This window comes from Pteropus alecto, unplaced genomic scaffold (assembly GCF_000325575.1).
Source record: "Pteropus alecto unplaced genomic scaffold, ASM32557v1 scaffold15, whole genome shotgun sequence".
Taxonomy (NCBI): Eukaryota; Metazoa; Chordata; class Mammalia; order Chiroptera; family Pteropodidae; genus Pteropus; species Pteropus alecto.
This window is the reverse complement of record NW_006436286.1, coordinates 2460090-2482070: the sequence shown is the minus strand read 5'-3', so window position 1 is coordinate 2482070 and position 21981 is coordinate 2460090. Positions and strand designations below refer to the sequence as shown.

General features: G+C 56.8%; 1 protein-coding gene across 1 annotated transcript in view; it reads left to right on the top strand.

Moving 5' to 3' along the window:
* The first annotated feature begins 2432 nt into the window (after positions 1–2432).
* VWA3A (von Willebrand factor A domain containing 3A) overlaps positions 2433–21981 on the top strand; it is a 36539-nt gene continuing 16990 nt past the window's right edge. The window contains exons 1-16 of the mRNA XM_025047283.1: positions 2433–2517; positions 2824–2947; positions 6862–6983; positions 7080–7157; positions 8755–8809; positions 11073–11171; positions 12300–12406; positions 13780–13905; positions 14211–14319; positions 14540–14605; positions 16662–16787; positions 18288–18423; positions 18532–18635; positions 19345–19425; positions 19849–19943; positions 21360–21479. Of these exons, the coding sequence (XP_024903051.1) occupies positions 2459–2517; positions 2824–2947; positions 6862–6983; positions 7080–7157; positions 8755–8809; positions 11073–11171; positions 12300–12406; positions 13780–13905; positions 14211–14319; positions 14540–14605; positions 16662–16787; positions 18288–18423; positions 18532–18635; positions 19345–19425; positions 19849–19943; positions 21360–21479 (1607 nt within the window). The 5' untranslated portion in view covers positions 2433–2458. The remainder of the gene's footprint in view (positions 2518–2823; positions 2948–6861; positions 6984–7079; positions 7158–8754; positions 8810–11072; positions 11172–12299; positions 12407–13779; positions 13906–14210; positions 14320–14539; positions 14606–16661; positions 16788–18287; positions 18424–18531; positions 18636–19344; positions 19426–19848; positions 19944–21359; positions 21480–21981) is intronic.

Here is a 21981-nt window from a genome sequence, read left to right as displayed (position 1 = left end):
CCCCCCAAAAACGAAGCATCCCCCGCATAAGACTAAAGACCCAAAAGAGAACAGTTGCCAGGCCATCGTTATCATTAGGCTATTTAGTTTCGTGATTCCGCGAGAAGACACCGTCTCGTGTTCAAGCTGCACTTGGAGTTTCTCACTTGTTCTGTCTTAGCTAATGTGTGTGTGTGTGTGTGTGTGTGTGCGTGTGTGTGTATTTACATACATATGTATATATATTGGTTGCAAATAACAGAAACCTGAACGCGCTAGCTTCAGCAAAAAGGGAGGGGATGATGAAGAATGGGGTACCTCGTGAAGCCACAGAACGGAACACGGGCAGTCCTCATAGGTGCCTGGGGTCCGTAAATAGAAATCCAAGAACCAAGGCGGTTTCTCCAGCTCCCTCCTCCCCTTCGCCTCCCGCCTCACAATATTGATCGCCTGCCAGTCGCTGCTCCCACGTCCATGACAGTCTAACGGGAGAGAGACGCCCGTTTCTAAACATCACGCTAACGAATCTTCCGAAGATCAGTGCTCAGAAAGAAGGGAAGGAACAGCATTCTGTGGACGTGTGTAGAACAGAAGAACCTGAAATGGAGTGAAACGCTGGAGAAAACTTACCCCGGAAGCGACGTTCGAGCCGAGACGTCACGGACGAGCAGGTTGGGAGGAAAGACAGCACGTGACAAGGCCCTGTGGTCAGAGGACCCGAGGGAGGAGGAGGGACGGGGGGAGCGGTGGGAAGTGGGGAGTCGCAGAGGTAGGTGGGCGGCAGCAGCCAGACCACGTGCGGCCTCGAATGCCATCGCTCGGATCGTAGTCTTCGTCCTGGAAACAAAGGGACACCTTTGGCCGTTTTGAAGCAGGAGGGACAAGAGGAGGCGTGGCATTGGGTTTCTGTCTTTAAAAGATCTCTCAGGCTTCAGTGAGGAGAACAGACTGGACGAGAGGGCTAGGGGCAGGGTGGGAGGCCACTTCGGGTCCAGTGAAGTCATCTCTGGCAGCGACGACGGTGGCCTGGACGGGAAAAGTAGAGAAAGATCAGTGGAGAGAATCGGGAGGTGACATTAACACGCTCACGTGACGGACGGGACGCGGGAAGGAAATGCGGCGTCCAGAACAGTGCCCGGGCCCTGACTCGTGTAGGTGTGTGGCTGGTGACCCCTATCAAGCTGGAGAACCAGGGAGTGGGGGTGGGTGTGCAGGGAGCGTGAGCTCTGCCCGGACGTGCCGAGCGGGATGGGAACGTCCAGCGTGGCTGAGCTTGAGGTCCGGGGTCAGGCCGAGAGGTCCGGCCTTTGGCGTGCAGCTGGGAGCAGGTGTTTTGGGCGGTGACCGAAGGAAGCCATGGACAAGGACCAGGCTGCCCGGGAAAGAGGCAACAGAGAGAGGACCGCGGGCCATTCAGCCTCGAGGACCTGACTTAAAAGCTCCGCGTGGCACATGAGCAGGCAGAGTGGGGACGGAGCCGGGGGTGCGGGGGGGACCGTGGAGACCTCGGCGGGGCCGGCCACGCACTCCGCTCGCCTCCGAGGACAGTCTCTTGCTGCTCCGAATGTCACGGCGGCCCCATAACTCTTAGGTCCGAGTCCCAGGGACTCCGAGGCCCCCGTCTTGGGCGCTTGTCCACCACGTGTTCAGTGAGCCGTGCAACCAGGCGGCCGGGCTCACCCCTCTGAGCGCGGCGCAGAGCTCGGGGGAAATGCTCAGGACTTTCCCAGCCCCCGCCGCCGCCGCCTCCTCCTGAAAACTCCGCCACTCGCTGTCCTCTCTGCCTCGTGCGGCCTTCACGCGGCCACCTCCTCCTCACTCCTCAAGACGGTCGAGGCTCCCAAGGCACCTTGGCTGACCGCCTCACCCACCCGCAGGCCACGCCGTTCCTGGTCACTGTCCGTCTTCCCTGTGACTTCTTCCTAGTACTTGCCACGATCCGTCATTACCGTACTGACTTTTTAAACCTCAGTCCCCCCTCTAGAATGTAAGCTCTGCAAAGGACGAGGACAGTGTCGAGCCCAGTGGCTCTCAGCTGGTCAGGTCTCCAACCCGACTGTGCTCCTGGGAGACGTTAGGCCATGTCTAGAAACCTTTCTGGTTGTCACACCGTGGGGGTGGGGGGCGGGGCCAGGAGTGCCTCTGGCATCTGAGAGGCAGAGGTCACGGATGCTCTAAGCATCGTGCAGTACACGGGACGGCCTCGCGACAAAGAATTATCCCGTCCACACGTCGCTAGTGCCGAGGCGGAGAAACCTCTGTCATCTTGTTCACCACTGCGTCCTCAGCACCTAGCACGAGGCCTGACACTCCGCAGGTGTTTGGTAGGGACTGACCAGATGGGTTAATTAAAGGAGAGTCGAGCTGAGTGTGGATGCCCCGCCCCCCTCCCCAAGGCTGTTGTCTTTACACTGCATTTATCTTTCTCTTTTTGGAATCCTTTTCCTCCCCAGGAAAATAAGCGTTTGGCGTTTTTATCATGGCTACGACTAGTCGCGTCTTCCATGGCCAAGATAACAAGTACCTGGAAACTCCCTGGTAAGCATCTTCTCGGATTTGGCAAATGAAAACAACAGCATTTTGCTCGTGGGAGTTGAGGGGGAAGCACCTGCCTTGAAGCGACACTGCGTAGCAGGTCATTGCATCATCCCAGACCTGAGGGCTTCAGTAATCTAAGGACCAGGACAATAGGATCAAACGTCTCATGACCCTGGAGTCTGACTCTACAGGACTCCCCCCACCCCCGCAGTTACTGCATGGGGTAAAACTGGTTTCGGGGTGCCGGCAGCGTGGAGTCGATGTCTAGGACTAGGGTGTTGATCAAATCACTTTGTGTTTTTGTAGCTTGAAGAGAAGCCCTGACACAGATGCCCAGAAGCAGCCGAACCTGAAAGATGCCAGTGGACTTGGCCAAGGCCCAGACAACGGACTGCTGGTCACGCACGTCAATCAGACCCAGGACTTACTGGTAAAGACCGCTGTGTCTAACTGAGCCGCAGCGTTCGCGGGTCATAGTGGGGGGACGCGGGACGTGTTAGTTAAGCTCTGGGTGTTTCCTTTCTCCCCACAGGGTCCCAAGGCCAAAACGAGGCGAACTAAGCGTTCATCGCTAACCCCCTGCCTATAGACATGACCTCTGTGCGGTCGATAGAAACATTACAGGCTTCTCGGCACGTCAGTAAATAGGCAGAAGCGTGTGAAGACGCTGTCCACGTGACCAGAGCCTGAAGGCTAAGAATTTAGTCCCCAAGTTCCCCTTCCTGAGATATCTTTCTCTTCTAGGATCCCCTAAAACCTAGATCTAAAAATCAGTTTCAGGAAGCGGGATTAAAGCAAGGTGACCGCAGGAGAATTAGCCTCTAGCCTAACCAGAGCTGTGGGTTTAGGCTGACGCTCCTGTGTAAACAGGTGGCGTTCCCCAGACGGTGAGCGGATTGTCTGAAACTCAGAATTCGACCCTAGAAGCGAGATCCTCGCTGAGCGTCGCCAGGGAGCAAGGCTGACCCTAACCATCTATCTAATCTACACTGGAATTTGACTAGCGTAGCTTTGAAATGATCATCGGTCAAAAACAATAGTGTTAAAGCTGCAAATTAAACAGTCAGGACAATAGTCGCGTCTTACTTAAGTCTTAAGTATTGGCACTTATGGGGAAGCAAGTTTCATTGAAAGGAAATGAGGAACCGTCAAAACAGTGGAGATTTTGAAGGGTCCTTTCGGTGACTTCAGATGTGGACGCTACGTCTTTATATCATCTCCTTTCATATAAACCCGTAAGTTCCCAGGTGCGCGAGGACCACGCTGCCTCACAGAGGAGAGGCGGCGGGGAGCGGGGAGGGAGCGCCCCAACACAGAGCTTCCTGAGCTCCGTGTGATGCACCTTCTTTGGTACATAATCTCTTTGCCCTATAGTCAACATCTGAAATGGGCCTCATAGTGGATCTTCAAATATTAAGAATGCAAAATCCACCGTCTGAAACACGATAGATCATTCCCAGTGTGAGTAAAAGGGGAGAAAGGTGTCTTACAAGTCCGCCATGCTCGGCGTTAGCCACCAGGGAGGTGGCCGAGTCCTAAAAGATGAGAAGAGTGACGTCTAGAGTTTGCCCGGTGTGTGGCAGCGTGTCCCTAAGCGGGACGGGGCGGCGGTGTTTGTCGGGCTGTTCAAGGGCAGACGTTAATTAGCGTGGGAGCCACGTATCGCGAAATCTATCTTTCCAGTCCGTTCTCTCTCCGTCGTTAATGAGCAGTCACGGTTGGGCGCTAATTTAAAGACAATATGTGGTGGTCGCCAGCATGACTCGGGCTTTTCTGTTTGGTGTGGGGTCCCCACTCCACCTCTTAACGAGCTGTGTGACTTTGGGCAAATTACTTAAATTCTCTATGCGACAGCTTCCTGGTCCGTAAAATGAGGTTAATGAGGGAACCTACGTTTTAGAATTAAGTGAGTTCGTTGATGGAAAGTGCTTGACACATAGTAAGTGCTATTTAAGTGTTTGCTTTAATTACTAGTATTTTTCACGCTTTTAACACTTGCCAACTTCCTTCTGAAACAGAGAAAGCAGGCCTGGGGCATAGAACTCACGACACGGTACTGTCTTGCTGGAATATAACAGCAGCATTTTATTATGTATCTACTATTCTTGAGAACGAATTCATGCAGAAACACTCGAGGCTGTGTTCTGTGTCGCAGCCTGCAATGCCCATTTTACAGGGGAGGAAAGAGAGACGCGGGACGCCCAGCATCCCAAAGCTGGCAGACGGAGAACCCGGTGAACTGGTTCTGTTCGGGCAGCAAATTTATGCTCAGAGACTGAGGTCGCCTTTGCCAATAATTTATCTAGCACAGGTTCGCTGCAGAAATGATAAGAGTCTCACAAGTCAACAGCAACAGGATCATATCTCTTAATAAACCAATAAAGTAATAACATACTTTGAAGGATGTTTCAGGCAGAGGAGTTTAAGGGGAATGAAGTCCAAGTTTAGTGGAGGTGCAGCTTTCTACGAGCTGGTTCTCGGGAGAGTCGCTTAGCCACGAGAGCTCCCGTCCAGCTGCCAGGGCAAAGGGAAAGTTTCTTGTTGCTAGGGCACGTTGCTAGGGAATGGTGGCACCATGTTGGCGGGCAAGACAGTCTCCTTCGTGGGGCTGGAATGGTTTTCACCCCTGCCGTGGGAGGAGTTAAAGCTCCAGGCCGTCAGGCCTGTCCCACAGTCGTCAGACGCCATGGGGCAGTCTCTCCCACAGTGGGACTCAGCCGGCCGCCCCTCATGATGCCATTCGGTACCCTGAGTGAGTCGTGGCCAGCTGGCGGCCTTTAAGGCCCATCTGTATCACATGGGCCGCAGCGGTTGTGCCAGAAGCTCTTGCAAAGCGCCCGTCTGATCCAGGCCTTGCCCACCACCCAGCACCTACTATGCTGCACCCGCAATGGGCACCTTCCTGTTCTTCAAACCCCATCCCATGCCTCTGCCTGGAACGTGTGCTCCCCAGCTCTGGATCAAGGCTCAGAGAGGCCTTCCCTGACCGCCAGCCACCCCAGCCAACGCAGCCTCCCCATCTCCACCCGCCACCGTCCACACTTCCCCGCGCTGGCTCCCTAGTAGGACAGCTCATTTCTGAAGCTTCGCACGCCGACTTCCTTTCTCCCCTGCCGTCCACCTGCCCGCACTAGATGCAGGCGCCAGGGAGGTCCGGAACATGTCCGTCTTGTTCACGCTGCAGTTCCGGCACCAGGGACAGCGCCTAGCTCGCAGTCAGGTGTAGACACACCTGTGGAGCACGGAAGAAATGGCAGCCTCCGGGACAGGCGAGCGGGCAGAGCGGTCTCGGAGCCTCAGGTCAGCTCCCGCCGCCCTCTGGCTCCCAGGAAGCGTCGCCACTGTCGAACGCTTGCCGCGAAGGACTTTCGCTCCACCACCAAGGCCACCACCCGCATCCTGAGCTTAGCGCTATGTGACGCAGCTGTCACTAGGTACAAGTAAAGTGATATAGTCTGTCTCGTGGCCAGACCCCTGCGACGGCCCAAGAGTTCTTCCCTTCAAACTGCCACCCGCTGCTCCTGCTTCTGACCTCTGGATGGACAAGAGGAATCCATTCCTTCTTCCTTCGGTCAACAAGTGTTCGCTGGGGGCCCTCGGACTGATGGGGGGCGGGCGAGGACAGAATTCATCCACCTGCCACAGCGCACGGAATGCAAAGACCACACGAATGAGGACAGAGGGCAGTCGACTCGGAGCGGCCACGGCCACGGCCACGGTCCCTTGTGTCGGGCGGGGACCCGGAGGCCGGCAGCGGGGTGGGGAAGCTTGACAGTGAGAAACGGGAAGGCCCAGGTGTGGTCTGGAGAGGCCATTGGAGGCAGGAGCTGGGAGCCGGGGGCACCTAACTAGAAGCAGGACATCCTGTGATGGGGGAGGGGGCGCATTTGGTTTTCTCTGGTTGGTCCTGAGCTGGAAACGGGACAAAAAATGGGAAAACTGGCGTCGCTGACCAAGCACCGACCATCCGAGGCCACAGCTGCTGTAGAGATTGTGGTTTAGCCCCCTGGGCAGGTTGTTGCAAAAGTCGTGTGGTCATGTCCAGTCTGGCCATTGTATGTTTGTACAACAAGGCAGGCCATGGTGAGTGACCTTTGACTTGTCCGGCCGCATGTTGGGGACGAGGCGAGAGAGGGAAATGGGCATTTCTGGGCGACTGGCCAGAGACCGGGCGTCCGCATTCAGCTGTCCCCTCAGCAAGGCGAGATCATGAACTGACCGCCTTCAGGCTGCCAGGTCAGAGCCGGCAGCCCTTGGGCATCCACATGGAGAGGACCTGGGGCGTCCTCAGCCTGGCCCTCTGTTCCCACAGTTTTCCGTTTGACCTTGGCTTCTGTCTCGCAGAGGCTGCAGGACGAGACCCAGCCTTCGGCTTGCGAAGATTCTCAAGACTGGCTTTCAACTCACAGCTTAACGTTCAAGAAACTCACGTTGGCCGACCTGATACGCCAAGGCACAACCGTGCTGTAAGTCTGGAGCCTCCCCCTCCAACCCCCAGGCCTGCAGGGACGTGCCCAGCCCCCCGGGCCGGAGGGACCCCTCATAAGGCTTTGCTTCTTCAGGGAGGAGGGCAGCAATGTCACGAAGAAAATGCACCTCCCCACCCAGATCATCCACCAGTTCGAATCAGCGCTTTCTGAGTAAGTGTGTTTCTTAGCGTCTTCCTCAAAAATAACGTTGGTGGCCTTTGTTCAAACAACAGTCTGTGGGATCTTGGGCAGATTTCTTCCCACTTCTAGCCCCAATTTCCTCCTTTTTCAAAAAAGGAGGTTGGAGTCTATTTTTCTCAGCCTTTTACAATCTATGGCCCCTTTGGATAAACATGTAACCTCCCCCCGCCGTCCCCCGCCCAGCCTCATTTGACGTAGAATGGTTAAGAGTGACCACTTTCCATGACCAATGGAAATTGAGTTCCTACTTTTGTAACTGTATGTCAGGATATGCAGGCTCCCCGTGCCCAAACCGGATTTTGAGAGCACGTACACACGCTCCATCCCAGCTCTGACCTCTGATCCCGGTCCGTGATTGCCGTTGGCCGGAGGTTTCACAAAGGCGGAGTAACACTAAATGGCTAACGTTTATTAACGTGTCAGGAATCTGCTATAGCTCGCTGCCTGCATTATCTTGTTGGATCCTCGCGACAACTCAGAATATAGCGTTACTCCGAAGTTAACCAAAAGCCAATGGCTAAATGACCAATTTGTCAAAGTTATCCAAACAGGTCAGCTGTAACTTCTGTAACAGTTTTTATTGGGTCGGAGGGTTTAAACGGGTGTCAAAGAATTCTGTGATATTTAGGTTGGTCGGTTTTAATTGTGACTCCAGCATTTTAAGGAACGTTCGAGTCCGTTCGGTGAAATGGTCATTTGGCAAATTGATTATCAAGGGATTGGCTTTCGGCAAGTTGACTTTTGGCAAATTGACCCGGATGGAGCCCCGTCATTATCTTCGTGTTGGAGATGATGACACTGGGGCTCAGAGAGGTTCTCGCCCCTGTCCGAGGTCGCACGGCGTGTCAACCAACGGCAGAGCTAGATGTCCGAGACAAGCACGTCTCATTACGAAGCTCGCGCTCTGGGTCCTGCCCTTCCTCGCCTACGGCCCCCGCGGCCCTGTGCTTTCATGGCCCAAGGCCTCCCTCCCCCTGCCCTAAGCCCCAGGTCCCACTGGCCCGAAGCGCAGGCGGTTCGCTTCAATTCCAGAGACGGAGCCTTTTACCCTGAGCTCCTGCTGCGCGTCTGCCGTGAGGCTCCCCCGGCCACTCGTGTTTTAGAAGCTGGGTTTTTTTATTCATCGGTCCACTGAGGAACTGCTGCCGCGTGGCCTCAGTTGTGCCTTTGAGGTCCTCTCCAGGTGGCCAGCAAGTCTCACCCCCGAGGGCACGGATTTGAGAAGCGCGAGAGAGTCTTCTTCCTCCTTCCTTCAGGCCCCCGTCCGCCCCCCGCGACAGACCTGCCCTCACCCGGAGTCTGCCCCTCGTCCCACCAACGCTTAGTCCCGTGTCACGTCCGTGGCGTCACCGAAGGGCAGTGTCACGCACGTGCTCCCTGTCGCAGCCCCTTCGGTCCTCACCCCGGCAAACGAACACGTTCAGATTTTTCTTTGCTAGGTTTGGCCTTATGCTCTCCCAATGCCTTAGACACATAAAAAAAAATTTAAAAAAAAAATCCCCCGCGCACCTTCCTCCCATGCGACAGAGCCGACCTCGGCGGACGAGTCTTTCTCGTGTTTTGACAGAGCTCTTGAACTCTATCGACGGAGGATCCGGTGGCTCGGAGGAGACGGCAGAAAGGTAACCCACACGGAGCCCGTGTCTGTCCTCGCGCTCGGTCCCCCCGCGGCCGTGAGTGACAGACCTCAGATTAAAGTGGCTTCGGCTAAAAAAAAAAAAAAAAAATTTCTTGACCTACATCAATGAAAAACTGAGAAAACCCAGATACAGCTGTACCCAGGGACTCAATGATGTCACCTCTGTCTCTGGGCTCGGCGTCCCTTGGGTTGATTTTATTCTCGGGGAGGCCGTCTCCCCGGCTTGGGAAGATGGTCCTCAGCAGCTCTCAGGCCGACATGTCTCTGGCTAGAGTGACACGTCGAAAGGGACTCCCCTCCCCTCCCAGGTCCTGACACTGGCCCCAGCCGGGCCGGGCGAGACCGTTTACCATCGCCGAGAGCATGAGCTGCGCTCACTGGCTAGGACGGGAGCTGGTGCTCACTCTTGGGGAAAGGGGGAGGAGACTAGGTAGGCCCCCCCCAAAACCTCGTGGGCTGAGATGGGGAGACAGACGTTGGCACATGGAAAGCCGGAGGGCTATTGCCAGAAAAGGTAACGGATCCTGGGGTGAGGACAGCAGATGCCCCCAGACCGCTTGACATCGGCCCCGTAATAACATCTGGAAGACTGAGGCTGATCAGCCGCACATAACTTTTCTTGGAAGTTTGATTAAATGTCTTCCTCGGACCCGGAGAGCGATCACGAGCAAACTAATGACTGATTTGCTTTCAGTGGTTTTTGCTTTAGTCGATTGTCTTCTAACGGATACTTCTCCGGCTCGCCGTTTGCTTTCGCCTCGGGCGTGTCCTGGAGAGATTCTGGTGGTCACGACTGGGAAGGGAGGTGGCCAGGGAAGCTGCTCAATACGCTGCGACACGCAGGCTCAGAGTTATCTGGCCATGAATGTCAGCAGTGAGGAGGCTAAGACGGGGCGCTGCCCAGTGCTTCTCAGACGTTAAGGAGCGGCCACAGCCCGGGAGGTGGGGACAAGGGGTGTCTTGTTCAAGCGCAGATTCTAACGAGGTGGGGGGCGTGGGTCTGAGAGTCCATCTAACGAGCTCCCAGGGATGGTGCTGCTGTCAGTCCATGGCTGAGCGACACATGCGGGAACAGGTCCCAGGGGCGTCCCTCATCTTCGGGACGAGGAGGAGGGTCTGTCTGGCAAAGGAGATTAAGGAGGACTGGCCGTGAGTGGAGGGAAAGACGGGGGAATGTGATGTCCGGGAAGGGCCTGTGTGCCCACACGTCGACCTGGTTTACGTGGTGTCCTGTGCCGCTCAGAGTTCCAGAGAGTTGCCAGCTTCGATTTGGCCGCTGGGTTTAGCACGAGTGAGGTCGTGATCGCCTCAGTCAGTGTGGCTTTAGAGGAGAGGGGAGGCGAGTGCCCGATGTGAGGGGGCAACAGAGAAGTGGCGAGGGAGCTCGGGAAGCAGAGACTCGGAGGGGTAGCGGGAGGGAGGGGTGGCGTCCCGAGACTGCGCCCCCTTGCGACAAGGGGCAGCGTTACGGCCTGTGTGCGTGGGAGAACCACCCAACAGACGGGGAGGGACCGGTGGCCCAGGCGAAGGTGACGGTGACGACAGAAGCCACGTCCCTGTTTGGCATGAGAAGACCCAGCCGCGCTGGGGAGCGGCCACTGGGCACTTGGGACAGGACGAGGCGCAGGGCGTGGGCACAGGGGCAGGCGCGTCGGTGAACGGGAGGGTGAGCGGAACAGAAAATCCGGGTACCCGATGATGAAGCCGGGTTTAAGGCAAAAAGCCCCGGATAGAATCACAGGGCCCTGGCAGCTGTCGATTTCACGCGCGTGAGGATTTCGGCTCACGGCGCGGCTCCAGCGGGAGGGATGCTTATGGGCGGCATCAAACGGCATCGCCGTGGATTTGGCATTAGGTGTCGGAGAGACGCAACCGGAAACTCACAGAAAACACCAGGGCAGCCGCAGGCTTAGCGCATCCGCCCCGGATTGACAGAGTAGGCAGAAAACACTCCCGGCCACAGAGAAATGAAATGAGACGCGCTGGTGTCTGCTGAAGGGTCCCCCCTTACCTCTTACAAAGGGTGCTTTTCCAGTCCCCAAATGTCCTGTAACGAACGACAGTAAATACGAAGCGGGAAAAGCCCTGAGAGCACAGGCCGCACGAATCAGACGCAGAGTGAGTCAGGACGCGGGTGCCCTTTCTCCCCTGCGACCGGGGCCTGCCCCCCGCTGCTCCGTGTCAGGGTGACCCGTCCACGCTGCCACCACGCCGGCCGCTGACTCCCGGGCCCCCTGCCGTTTCAGACCTTCGGCCTCGTCAAGGGGGCCAGAGTCGGCCTCCTCATCGATGTGTCAGCTGTCCGCAGTGGCCCTCAGAGAGAGGAGTTCCAAAAGGACTTCGTGGTGAGTCCTCGGGGCGCAGGGAGGGGCCTGGAACCACCAACGCCCATCTCCCCCTCCACCCCACATGGCAGCTGGCTTTGTTTATAACAAGAGGAAGCGGGTGTTTCACACTCAATTAGCACCTGCAGGGAATGTGTGCAGTTCCAGGGAAACCCAACCTAGAGTGTGAGCTTCTAACGTTGTCACCATGACGTCCCTACTAAGCCGACCTTGTGTCAAGACTCCGCTTCCCCACCTCTTCCCTGGAGAGCACAGCACGCGCCACCCCCCCGCCCACGCCCTCGCCCGGCCTATTCCGAGGCCTCCAGAGTGTCCATGACAGAGACGCTGGGAACCACGGTCACATGACCAGTCGCCTCGGCCACTCCTGGGCTCTGCGACCGTGTTCCCGCGTCTCTCTGTGCCTTAGTCACCTCTTCTGTGAAATGGGGGTGGGGACCAGGGGAGGAGGGGATTCCATGCGAGTGGACGCTCCGTACAAGGTCTGGCCGAGGGAAACAGCTGTGTTGTCTGTGAAGTAACACAGGGCCATTTTCCCATGGGATCCCCAGAGCTTCGGAGGGGGATCCTCCCAGCAACGGCCAGTTGAGAGACTCTGGAGGGCTCAACGGGGCGGGTTACCCTGACCGGTCCCCATGCCTGGCCTCGCCGGGTGTCAGGGGACAGCTGTCAGGGCAGTCTCCCCTTCTCGGCTGTTCTAATACCAGGCAGCGCCAGGCTCGCTTAGGGAGCGGCGGAAATGTCCCTCTGCGGGAAGAAGACGGTGCATCATCTCACCGTCCAACAGGCCGGCTCGTGGCCCCTGCCCGGGAGGGAAACGGCTGTTCCCGGCCGCCGTCCTCCCTCCCCAGCTGCCACCACCCACAGCCCCACTCACATGTCCCAGTGGGCACATGTGCTCCAGCAGCCTGTGGGCGGCAGGGGCCCGCAATCCCCCAGGGCCGGCCACCAGTCCAGTCCGCAGGCTGAAGGCCCACGTCCTGTCCCCACCACACACAGCACCATGCGGCGGGCCGGGATGGGCAGCTAGGGTGCTGGGGGCCAGCCGTGGCGAAGGAGGTGGAGCCAGGCTCCGCGTGGGTCCTGGGTCCTGGGTCCGGGAGCCCGCGATGTCCTTTTGTCCTCCAGCGTCTCATCGACGAGCAGCTGAGCCGCAAGGAGACGCTGTACGCCCTGTCCTTCGGCACCGCCACCTGCGCCCTCTGGCCAGACCCCGTGGACGTCAGCGCCTCCACGTGAGTGGCCCCGGCCTTGGCCAGGGTGTTTACGCGTTCCTCCTCCTCCTCCCAAGTGCTGGTGTCTTCGCCCCCATCGGGTGAGAGCAAAGTGACCGCTCACAAACGCGGGCGCCAGCAACTCCTGGGGAGAAGGTCCGCCCAATGACATGACAGGGCACCCACGGGAAACTGGGGCTCGGGTTAGGGAACGCGCCCAGTACAGCGGAGCCAGGATTGGCCTCCGAAGCCCGGAGCGAAGTCTAGGAAACCGGGGTGCTCGGCCTGGGGTGCAGGACCCTCACCCAGCACCAGCTGTGAAGAGAAGGCAGACGAGGGCCTGGTTCCGCAGCGCCGGCTTTGAATCCCAGCCGTGACAGTTCCCGGGTGGCCTCGACCTATCTTTCAATTCTCTCGTGAGCATAATGAGGCCAAGGATCCCCACCCCTCGCTGAGTCGTGAGGACGAAAACGCATAACAGCGCGTTCACTGTGGTTTCCACCTTAGTTCCGCCCCCGATCCCCAGGGTGTCAGACTGGAAGTGACCTTGAGATCATCGAGCCGAGAGTTCCCCAACTTCAGTCAATCCCGGACTTCCCTTGTGATTTTTGTCACATCTCTGCCACGTGTACGATTATCGATTTTTCTTTGTATCAGCCCTATTGCTGAAGGAAACTCTCTGTTATCGATACCGTACCTGGGAAGCCTGTATCACTTGCCATAATTTGAAAGTAGCCAAAAAAATAACTACAATGAAAGCAAACGAAGCAATGATATAAAATTCTAGCTTGAAACCTAATGACTAGAAAAGGTGCTGGGCTTGAATTTGTTCTCTTTCTGCTTGGAGGAGTGAGGGACAGACTTCTAGAAACAAGCTGAGGTTGGTGTGTTTGTTTTGGTCCAACTGAAAGGGGCTCGGAGGGAGCAGACGCCCGGGAGGCGTCTAAGCAGGAAGCACTGTGCCGGGTCACTTCCGCCTCCCCGCGTGTCATGTCCTCACGGGCACAGCCACTCAGGCCCGATGCCGTCCCTCGGAGCCCTCTCAGGGTCGGGGGTTGACGCCAGGCTTCAGGCTGAGGTCCGCCTCCCGGGAGAGTTGGGGTACGGGGTTGGAGGGGGTGGAGAGGGGACTCAGGCCCAGGCCCCCTGGCGGCAGAGCTGCTGGAAGCTCAGGTCCTGGTCAGATCTGGTTTGAAATCAGTGCTGCCAGTTGCGGAGCGAGGCGCCTTGGCAAGTCCTCACGCTGCGCCTAAGTCTCCGCGTCTGCAAACTGGGAATCAAGGTGCCAACCTCAGAAATAGCGCCGGGCTCCACTGGGCTCGTATTCGTCCCGGGCCTGGCCCCCAGAGGGCGCTGTGACCAGATGGCTCTTGTCCCTGTTGCTGTCCCTCCAGCCTCCAGGAACTCAAGCTCTGGGTGAAGCAGCTACAGCCCGAGGGAGGCAGCAATCTGCTTCAAGCCCTGAAGAAAGTCTTCGCACTGAGGGGGCTGAATGCTCTGGTGGTCATCCTGGGGAGCTGGTAGGTCCCCGTCCCTGTGCAGGTAACAGACTAGTGGCCTGAAGGGGCCAGAGAACCAAACTGTCGCTTGAAGAAGGATCGTCGGGCGCGACTCTTCACAGTCGCTCGATGGGGCACTGCGTTCACGGGCCATCTGTCCATGGGTGAAGGGGCAGGGCCACCTGGCAGTCCACTCTGCCCTGCACCTTACACAGGTGGCCTGGGACACAGGTGGCCAGTTAGACTCGGCCGACGCTCCCTGAGAATCACCCTTTTACTCCGGGATGTGCTCACACCGGGCACATTCTCTTCTGTCTTCGCTCCAGCCCGGATCAGCCCGCTGAAATCCTGTCCAACTACATCCAGCAGTCCACTGTGGGCAGGGACCTCCTCACCCACATCGTCACCTACAAATGCGACGATCAGGTGCCCCCTGTAAGTGCCTGAGACTCCCCGAGGCTTCCCCCGGGTTGGCCATAGTGAGCGGGGCCAGCCTGGGAGGCTCCCCGCGTGGGCCAGAACACGACTCTCCTTGTGAGCAGCTCCCCTTTGGGAAGGCCGGAAGCGGTGGGCGGCAGGAAGCTCGGTCAAGGAGAAAGTCATTAGGGTGTCAGCCTCGCCCGGGCCGGGGCTGACCCTGCCACCTCCCCTGCAGGCTGTCCTGAAGAACCTCGCAGAGGCTGTCGGGGGCTGCTACCACTGCTACAGCCTGGACGCGGAGGTCAGTTTGCTGCCCCTCCCCTCCCCTTCCCTCCCCTGCCCTCCCCTCCCCTCCCCCTGCCAGCCGCAGCATCCGGGCCAGGACCGAGCCAGCTGCGCCCGTGCTTCCGCGCCCTCCCCCACGCTCAGCGGGCGCACACAGGTGTAGTCAGGTGAGAAGGGACGTGTGAGGAGAACAGGGACACACAGTCACAAGAGATCTTTCGGTCAGCACGTGTGATGAGCTGGCGACGCGCCTGGAGCCCGGAGCCCTTCTGAATCCTAGCGAGTGGGATCACGAGTCTCTGTCCAGCCTGCCCCCCGTGCCCCCCAAAGCTCTGAGTCTGAATCAGCCACCTCCGACGTCTCCAAGACGGGCCGTTGCTCCTGCGGGGGGGGGGCCCGCCGCAGTCAGCTCTGACCGAGCAGCCAGTTCCGTACCAGTCTGCCTGTTAGTGTCCTTGTCCCACTTAGTAAATAATAGCTTCACGCTCCTCGTGTCCACAGCGGAGGTGACAATTAGCAGACGTGTGTGGACCCATTTGGCAGATCGAGACTCCAACCATCTGTTCCGCTAACAGGCCGTGTCTTGCCTGCTAACCGTTCATAGCCACGAGTAAATGAATATTTGCATCTCACACGTTCAAATGTCACAAAGTCTAGCGTTTCACAGAAGGGAGCCAAGATCGGGTGACGTTTTTCTAGGTAAACACCCACTTTTGTTGCCTCGTTTTCTAGACTGTGCGTAGGGGTCCCAGGCTGCAGAGGCCAGGAAGGTACAGTAAATGAATGAAAGTAGCTGGTTTAAGAAACATTTTATCTTAAAACCTGTGGCCCTCTTGGCTTATCTGTTCTTTTTCCACTCTTGAGGGAGATATCTGTACGCCACATGTCATTGTCCTCTTTAATATGAGCAAAGAAAGCAACACACAAGGATGACAAAACTCAGCCGACTCCGATGGGGTCCACGAGCGTGGTGGGGCGGTGGTAAATGAGGTGGCGCACGCGCACACACACGCTTACGCGAGGGGGGCGCCTCCTGCCCCAGCTGACGGCGGCTCTCCGGGAATGGGACCCCAGCATGGCTGGGTCTTCCGATTTTTCCAGAAGAGACAGAAATCTGGATGATTTTGTGCGTGCGATGTCTTTTAAAACATTCGAGGTGAAATTCACATAAGGTAAGGTTAACCACTCTGAAGTGAGCAAGCAGCGGCCTCTAGAACATCTGCAGGGTTGTGCAGCCCCCTCCTCGGTCTAGTTCCAGAACACGTTCACCCCCCCAGAGGGAGACCCCGTGCCCGTTAAGCGGGTACCCCCATTCCCTCCGCACCCCAGCTCCCAGCACCCCACAACCTGCTTCCTATCTCTTTGGATTTACTCGTTCTGGATATTTCATTCGAATGGAATCGTAAACCTTTTGTATCTTCCTTCTCTCACTTGGCATCACGTTTTCCAGGTCTATCGATGTTGTCTCAGGAATCAGCACTTCATCCTTTTTTATGGTTGAATAATATTCCATTTTCTGGATAGACCACCTTTTGTTTATCCGTTCATCAGCCGATGGACGTTGGGGTCGTTTCTACCTTTTGGCTGTCACGGGCTGCTGGGAATGTTGGTGTACGGTATCCCTGTGGCCAGGTACTCGGGGTGTGTACCTAGGAGTGGCAAGGCTCTGTCGTGGAGTAATTCTGTTTAACTTTGGAGGCGCCACCAAACTTTTGCACACGGTCGTGCACCCCGCCAGCGGTGCACGAGACTTCGGATTCTTGGCACCCCCGCCGGCACTCGTTTGCATCCTTTCTAAATTATCGTAGGCACCCCAGAGGGGTAGTGTGTCCTCACGTTTTCAGGTTAGACAGCCCTTCGGTTGTTTAAAAGCACTGCAGGTGAGCGCTGCACGGCGGAACATGGCACGCGTGCAGGCCGTGCCCTGCCCACGGACCCCAGTTTATAACGTCTGCTTTGAAGAGTCTGCCACTCAGCTTTGGGAGCTGATGGGGCTGCTTCCCCGTTCCTGCCTTGGGTACAACCGGTAGCTAAGTGACTTCTGGATGGCTGATTGCTCCTGTCACCCCCAGGTCTGTACCAGCTGGGACGTGCACCAGCTCCTGGCTGAAATCCAGAAGGCCCAGAGTCTCCTGGGCCACGTGCAAGGCCTGCGCCATAGTGCCCCCTGCGAGGAACTCACGGGCCTGATGGAGGAGGTAGGTGTGAACGAAGATTCTGGGACCTTCTCCAGGAGACACTTGGCTGGCTCCATCCTCCTTTGTCACCTGTCACCTAGAGGGTAGGGCTGCCGAACCCCCCACATTCTGAAAGTGAAACAAAGCAAAGCCCCGTCCTCCCCTGTACCCCACCGCTCAGAGCTGGGTGGGCAGGGCAGGCTGTCTCCTGTGCCAGAAGGCCCTGGGGACATCCTAACTGAAAAATGGATTTCAGAGCAAGGCCAGCGGGCTCCTGCTACCCCTGCCCTCGCCCCCTCCCTGCCCCCCAGTTTGGAGAATGATGAAAACCTCAGCCACACAGAGTAGGCTGTCTAGAAGATTCTTTCCCCCTCAGGACCTTTAGTCAGGTTAATTTAACGTCGGCAGAATAGCTCAGCCAGCTTATGGACACGAGCACCATTAAGCTACGTGCCAGTGCAGGAGACTTAGCCGTGGACAGAAGAGAATGGGGGTGCATTTATCCTGGCCGGACGCAGCGAGCCTGGACTTCAGGCCCGGCTCTTCCACGGACTGCACAGATAATCGCAGTGACGACGAGTATTACAGCGGTTCTCACTTGCTGAGTGCTCAGTATAAGACAGGCACAGTCTTGGTTCTTAGTTTATCTTTGCAAAACAGTCTGCAGTAGGTGTAGGTATATCATTCACCCCATTTTACAGGCCAGCAAACTGAAATTGAGAAGTTAAATAATTTGCCCGAGATCACAGAGCTTAGAAATTGATTGGGTATGAACTGAACCTAAGTCTGTCTGAGGCCAAAACCTTGCCAGGAGTTTCGCAAAATCAAAGGCATGTACTCCTTGCGTTTTGCAAGATCATTGTGAGGTGCCACACAGATTCCTATTGTTTTAAATGTTATATATTTAAAGCTAGCTCCTTGGGGGTAGTAACGTTCCTAAAAGCATTTAAATACACACACCGAAAAGAGTCAATTTTGAAAAGTAAGTCAAATAGAATATTAAAAAGCTTTCACGTTACGTTCGATTTTTAAAAAATCTATATATATGTGAAGTAAAGAACAGTGCATGGTGCTCAGATGTCTGCAGTCTGGGAGTTGCTGTTCTGTGTGGTAGAACCTCCGAGAACCTCAGGTTCAGTGTTTCAATGTGGGCGCATGGGGGGGCGGTGCTGGGTGAGGTCAGGGCTCCCTGAAGGATTTGGCGTAGGGGGGACTTTTTAGCTCCTTGAAGCCCTGTGTTTGGAGTGCTCGGAGGGGCTGCCTGCCAGGGTGCGGATGGGGCTGGGAGGGCGGGCAGACGAAACAGGAGGCGAGTTGCTGGGGACACCACCCTCTCCCCTGGACATTCCTGAAATCTGCAGAGAAGGGACGAGGCTGGTGGGAGAGGAAGGCAAAACTGCCTTTTGCTTCCCGGGTGACCTGCGAAGATGCTCCCTTGGGAGGCTGGGCAGGCGCAGGAGATCGAGGGCTTCGCGGGTCTGGAATATCCTCATGGAACGCGGGTTTTCAACGTTAATTTAGATTTCCACGGAGGCTGCCAAAGGGCCACTCACAAGTCTCCTGCCGAAACCCCCAAAGCACGAAGCTCCCCTCACAATCGAGTTCCCAAACCTGGAGCGGACTTCCGCGGAATGGCTGAAGGTCAACGGCCTGAAAGGTGGGTCCGCAGAGAGGGCAGGGCCCAGGGCTCGGGTCCCTTGACCAAAAGGCCCAGGCTCCCCGGGGGTTCGTGATGGCGCCCCAACCCCCGGCTCCATCTTCGCAGCCAAGAAGCTAAGCCTGTACCAGGTTCTGGCGCCCAACGCGTTCTCTCCCGTGGAGGAATTCGTGCCTATTCTCCAGAAAACGGTGTCGTCCACTGTCCACGAGGTAACCCGGACTCAGTCCTCACCGTCCGTGGCGGGGCAGCTCGTGGCGGCGGCTCCCTTCCAGCTGACGTCCGGGAAGTGAGGGTCACGGGCAGAGCCTGAGGGTCTGGAGTGGGTCTGGAGTGAGGTGGGCCCCCCACGAAGGTTTTCCTGCACCCCATTCGGAACGCACCGCCCTCTGTCCTCGCTGTGCCTTGTGCAGACTTCCGCCACAGTGGAATGACTGTGTGGACAGAGCCACGGCGGGCGATGTGGCTATGACGGCTGGGGGGAGGATGAAGGAAGATGGACAAAGCCAGTTTCCAACCTGGCCGTGAAGGCCGACTTAGGGCCCCACACCTAAGAACCCGTAGGCAGTATGTTTTAGGGCCTCTCCAAACCTGTTAATACCGAAACCTCCAACCATATCTTGTCGTAAAGACTCCAGGGTTCAGGAGAACCTCTCGAGGTGGCAGCCTGGCTTACCGTCAGCCTTGGTTCACTCAGGTGCCCCCTGTCCTGAAGGCCCCCTGCCACCAGCTCCAGCGAGGCAGGGACCTGGGTGGCGGGGGGAGGGGCGGATGGGGGGATAATCCGCCCCCAGCTGCAGTCGGAGCCCACTTCCGTCTCAGACATCCGATTCGGAGAGCCCGGTGCCCACACTAAACTTCCACCCCTTCCCCGTGTGGCCCCCACGCACCTGCTCCCCTGCTGGCCACGCCCGAGCGCAGAAGGCAATGGTGCAGTTTCAGTGGCATGACGGCACGGTGAAGAATATTCACGTGGACCCGCCCTTCCTCTATGAGTACCAGGTCAGCGAGGGCTCCCATCAGTCAGAACAGGGGGTGCGGGAGGGAGGACCACGGAGCACGGAGACCGAGCCCTTGCCTGAACTCTCTCTCGTAAATGGACTATGCTCACCCCCGGGCACCTCTGGAGGATTTTTCTCCCCGGCCCCAGGCAGGGACCTGGAGGCCTCAGACAGAAGCCCCTAACCCTTTGGGGCAAGCTCTCCCTCGTCCCCCGTGCCCGACAACGAAGCACTTTGACTCCTCCCGCCCCGGCCCTGTGTCAGGCTCCGCCATGATTCAGTGGACCGTTTATACTGCCTGGCTACCCGTGGCCTTGACGCCCCATTCCCAGAAGCCAGCTGGGGCGCAGCCCTCCCCTCGCAGACCCCTTCCTCGGCCACCCTTTGTGCCGCTGCTCACGCGGCGTGGCCCGTGCGTTTGCAGAAACAGCTCAGCAGGGCCGTGCGGATGTACGAGAGGAGGATCGAGTGGTTGTCTTTGGCCAGCAGAAGAATCTGGGGCACCGTCTGCGAAAAAAGGTACCCTCCCCCACGTAGCGTTCTCGTCCTCGCGGGTTCGGTATGTGACACAGCCCTTATCCGGCTCAGAGATGCCCTGTCGGGAGCATCAGAAGCCACCACTTAAGGTTAAGGATCAGCAGTCCCCCGGAAGAATGAGGAAAATGTCACCACCATCAGTGACAACATGAGGAACGCTATCACTGTGTTGCTCAGGGCGCTTTGAGTTAAGAAGCAACAGAAGCTAAATGTCAATCATTCAGCTCAAACAAAACGGGGAAGTCTGGTTAGGGTAACTGAAAATGCCAGAACAGGGCCGCAGGCTGTCTTCAGGCACGGCTCATCAGCTCGTCAGAGGCTCGGGCGTCCAGCTCCACCGCCCGGCTCTACTTCCTTCTCCGTTGGCTCTGTCCTCAGGCAGCCTCACCCCTCCAGGTGGCACGGCCACCTCCTGAAGCTCCCAACTTCCTCCCAGAGCTTGGGGCGCGGGCCCACCCATGAGTTCTCCACCCCTGGCGATCTGATTGCCTAGAGTCAAACGCCCACTCTCCAGGCTTGGGGAGGGGTCCGCTCTACCCCCGGACAAATGGGCAGAGAGGGGCGGACATGTTTCCCCAGGGGAAACCACGGTGCTGTTGCCCAAGGAGGTGACGGGCACCGAGCGAGGAGGAGCGGGGTGGCCGACAGAGCCACCGTTGTCACTCGGTGCCTGAACTCGATGTGTCACCCTTACAAAGCAGTGTACTCCGCCGTACTACGCACCTATTATAGCCTTTAAATCTCGATGCCACCCTATGAGGAGCCTTGTTATAAAGAGTTTATGGTTCACCATACCAAGGGTCAGAGAGGTGTGGGGACTTGCCTAAGGCCACACGGGAAGTGAGACTTGAACCAAGGGCTTCTGACCCTAAACCCAGTGGATTTTCTTCTGCTGTCCGTAGAGGAGGCGGGAATGTAAGATCAGAAATAGTAAAAGAAGGAGCAGGTAGAATGTGGCTAGAGATCGCAAAACAGAGCAGAATCGGGGAGACTCGAACATTTCCCAGTGGCCTAGATACACAGCTTTCCCGTCTGACTTGCTCACCTTGTTAAAGACCCAAACGTAATGATACTGAACGCTAGGGCTTCGAAACGAGGAAATGTGTGAAAGTCACTGGCTGAGAGTCATCAGACGCAGCCCCTGCCCCTTAAAGTGTCTTCACGGTGAGACTTTATTCCGTGATAGGGCCCCCTGGGAGAGAAGGTTCCACGGCCTCCCCGGTCTACTGCTGTAAACTCACCTCCGTTGACCTCACAGCACGTGAAGGTTTCGAAAGCCGGCTGTGAATCCGGCATGTGAAGAGTTCTCCCGGAAAAAACGTTAAATAGTAAAATGGAACAAAACGAACACTATCCGGGCGATTCCGTTCGCTTCTTAAAGCTTGTGTTTCTTTGCAGGGTGGTTATACTGCTCGATATCTCTGCGACCAATTCCATGTACATTATTCATATCCAGCATTCCCTGCGGCTTCTGCTGGAGGAGCAGCTGTCCAACAAGGACGCCTTCAACGTCATCGCGTAGGCTCCCAGGTCCCGGCCGGGTTGCGGGGCGGGGGTGGTGGTGGCTGTTTGGTGCACCACTGGGCTGAAGCCTCTGGCAGGAAGCGGGGTGACAGATGTGCTGGACACCCAGCATCCTCGCATGGCTGGCAGTTTATCTGATCCTAATGATCTCGTTTGGGGCGTTGAATAATTAAATGGTAGCTGGACAGTTCCAGGGGTGCGAAGGTGATAACCGGCCCCAAAACGCTGCTCCGTCAGCTGAGATCGGGTAACTGCACCCATTGCCCCATTTGGCTTCTAAGCCGGTAAAACACAAGAGAGAAAAAGAGTCACACCCCAGTCTTCGCTCCCAGCTCAGGTCTAGCGAGGAGGCATGGCATTTCGTTTAGGATTCCAACTCCAAATTTTAATTTTATGTGTAGTTACATTATGTAGGCTTATATAGAACTATATGTATTTAAATTATGTGTAACAGTATAATAGAAAAGTTATATATTTTATATAAATAATTTTATAT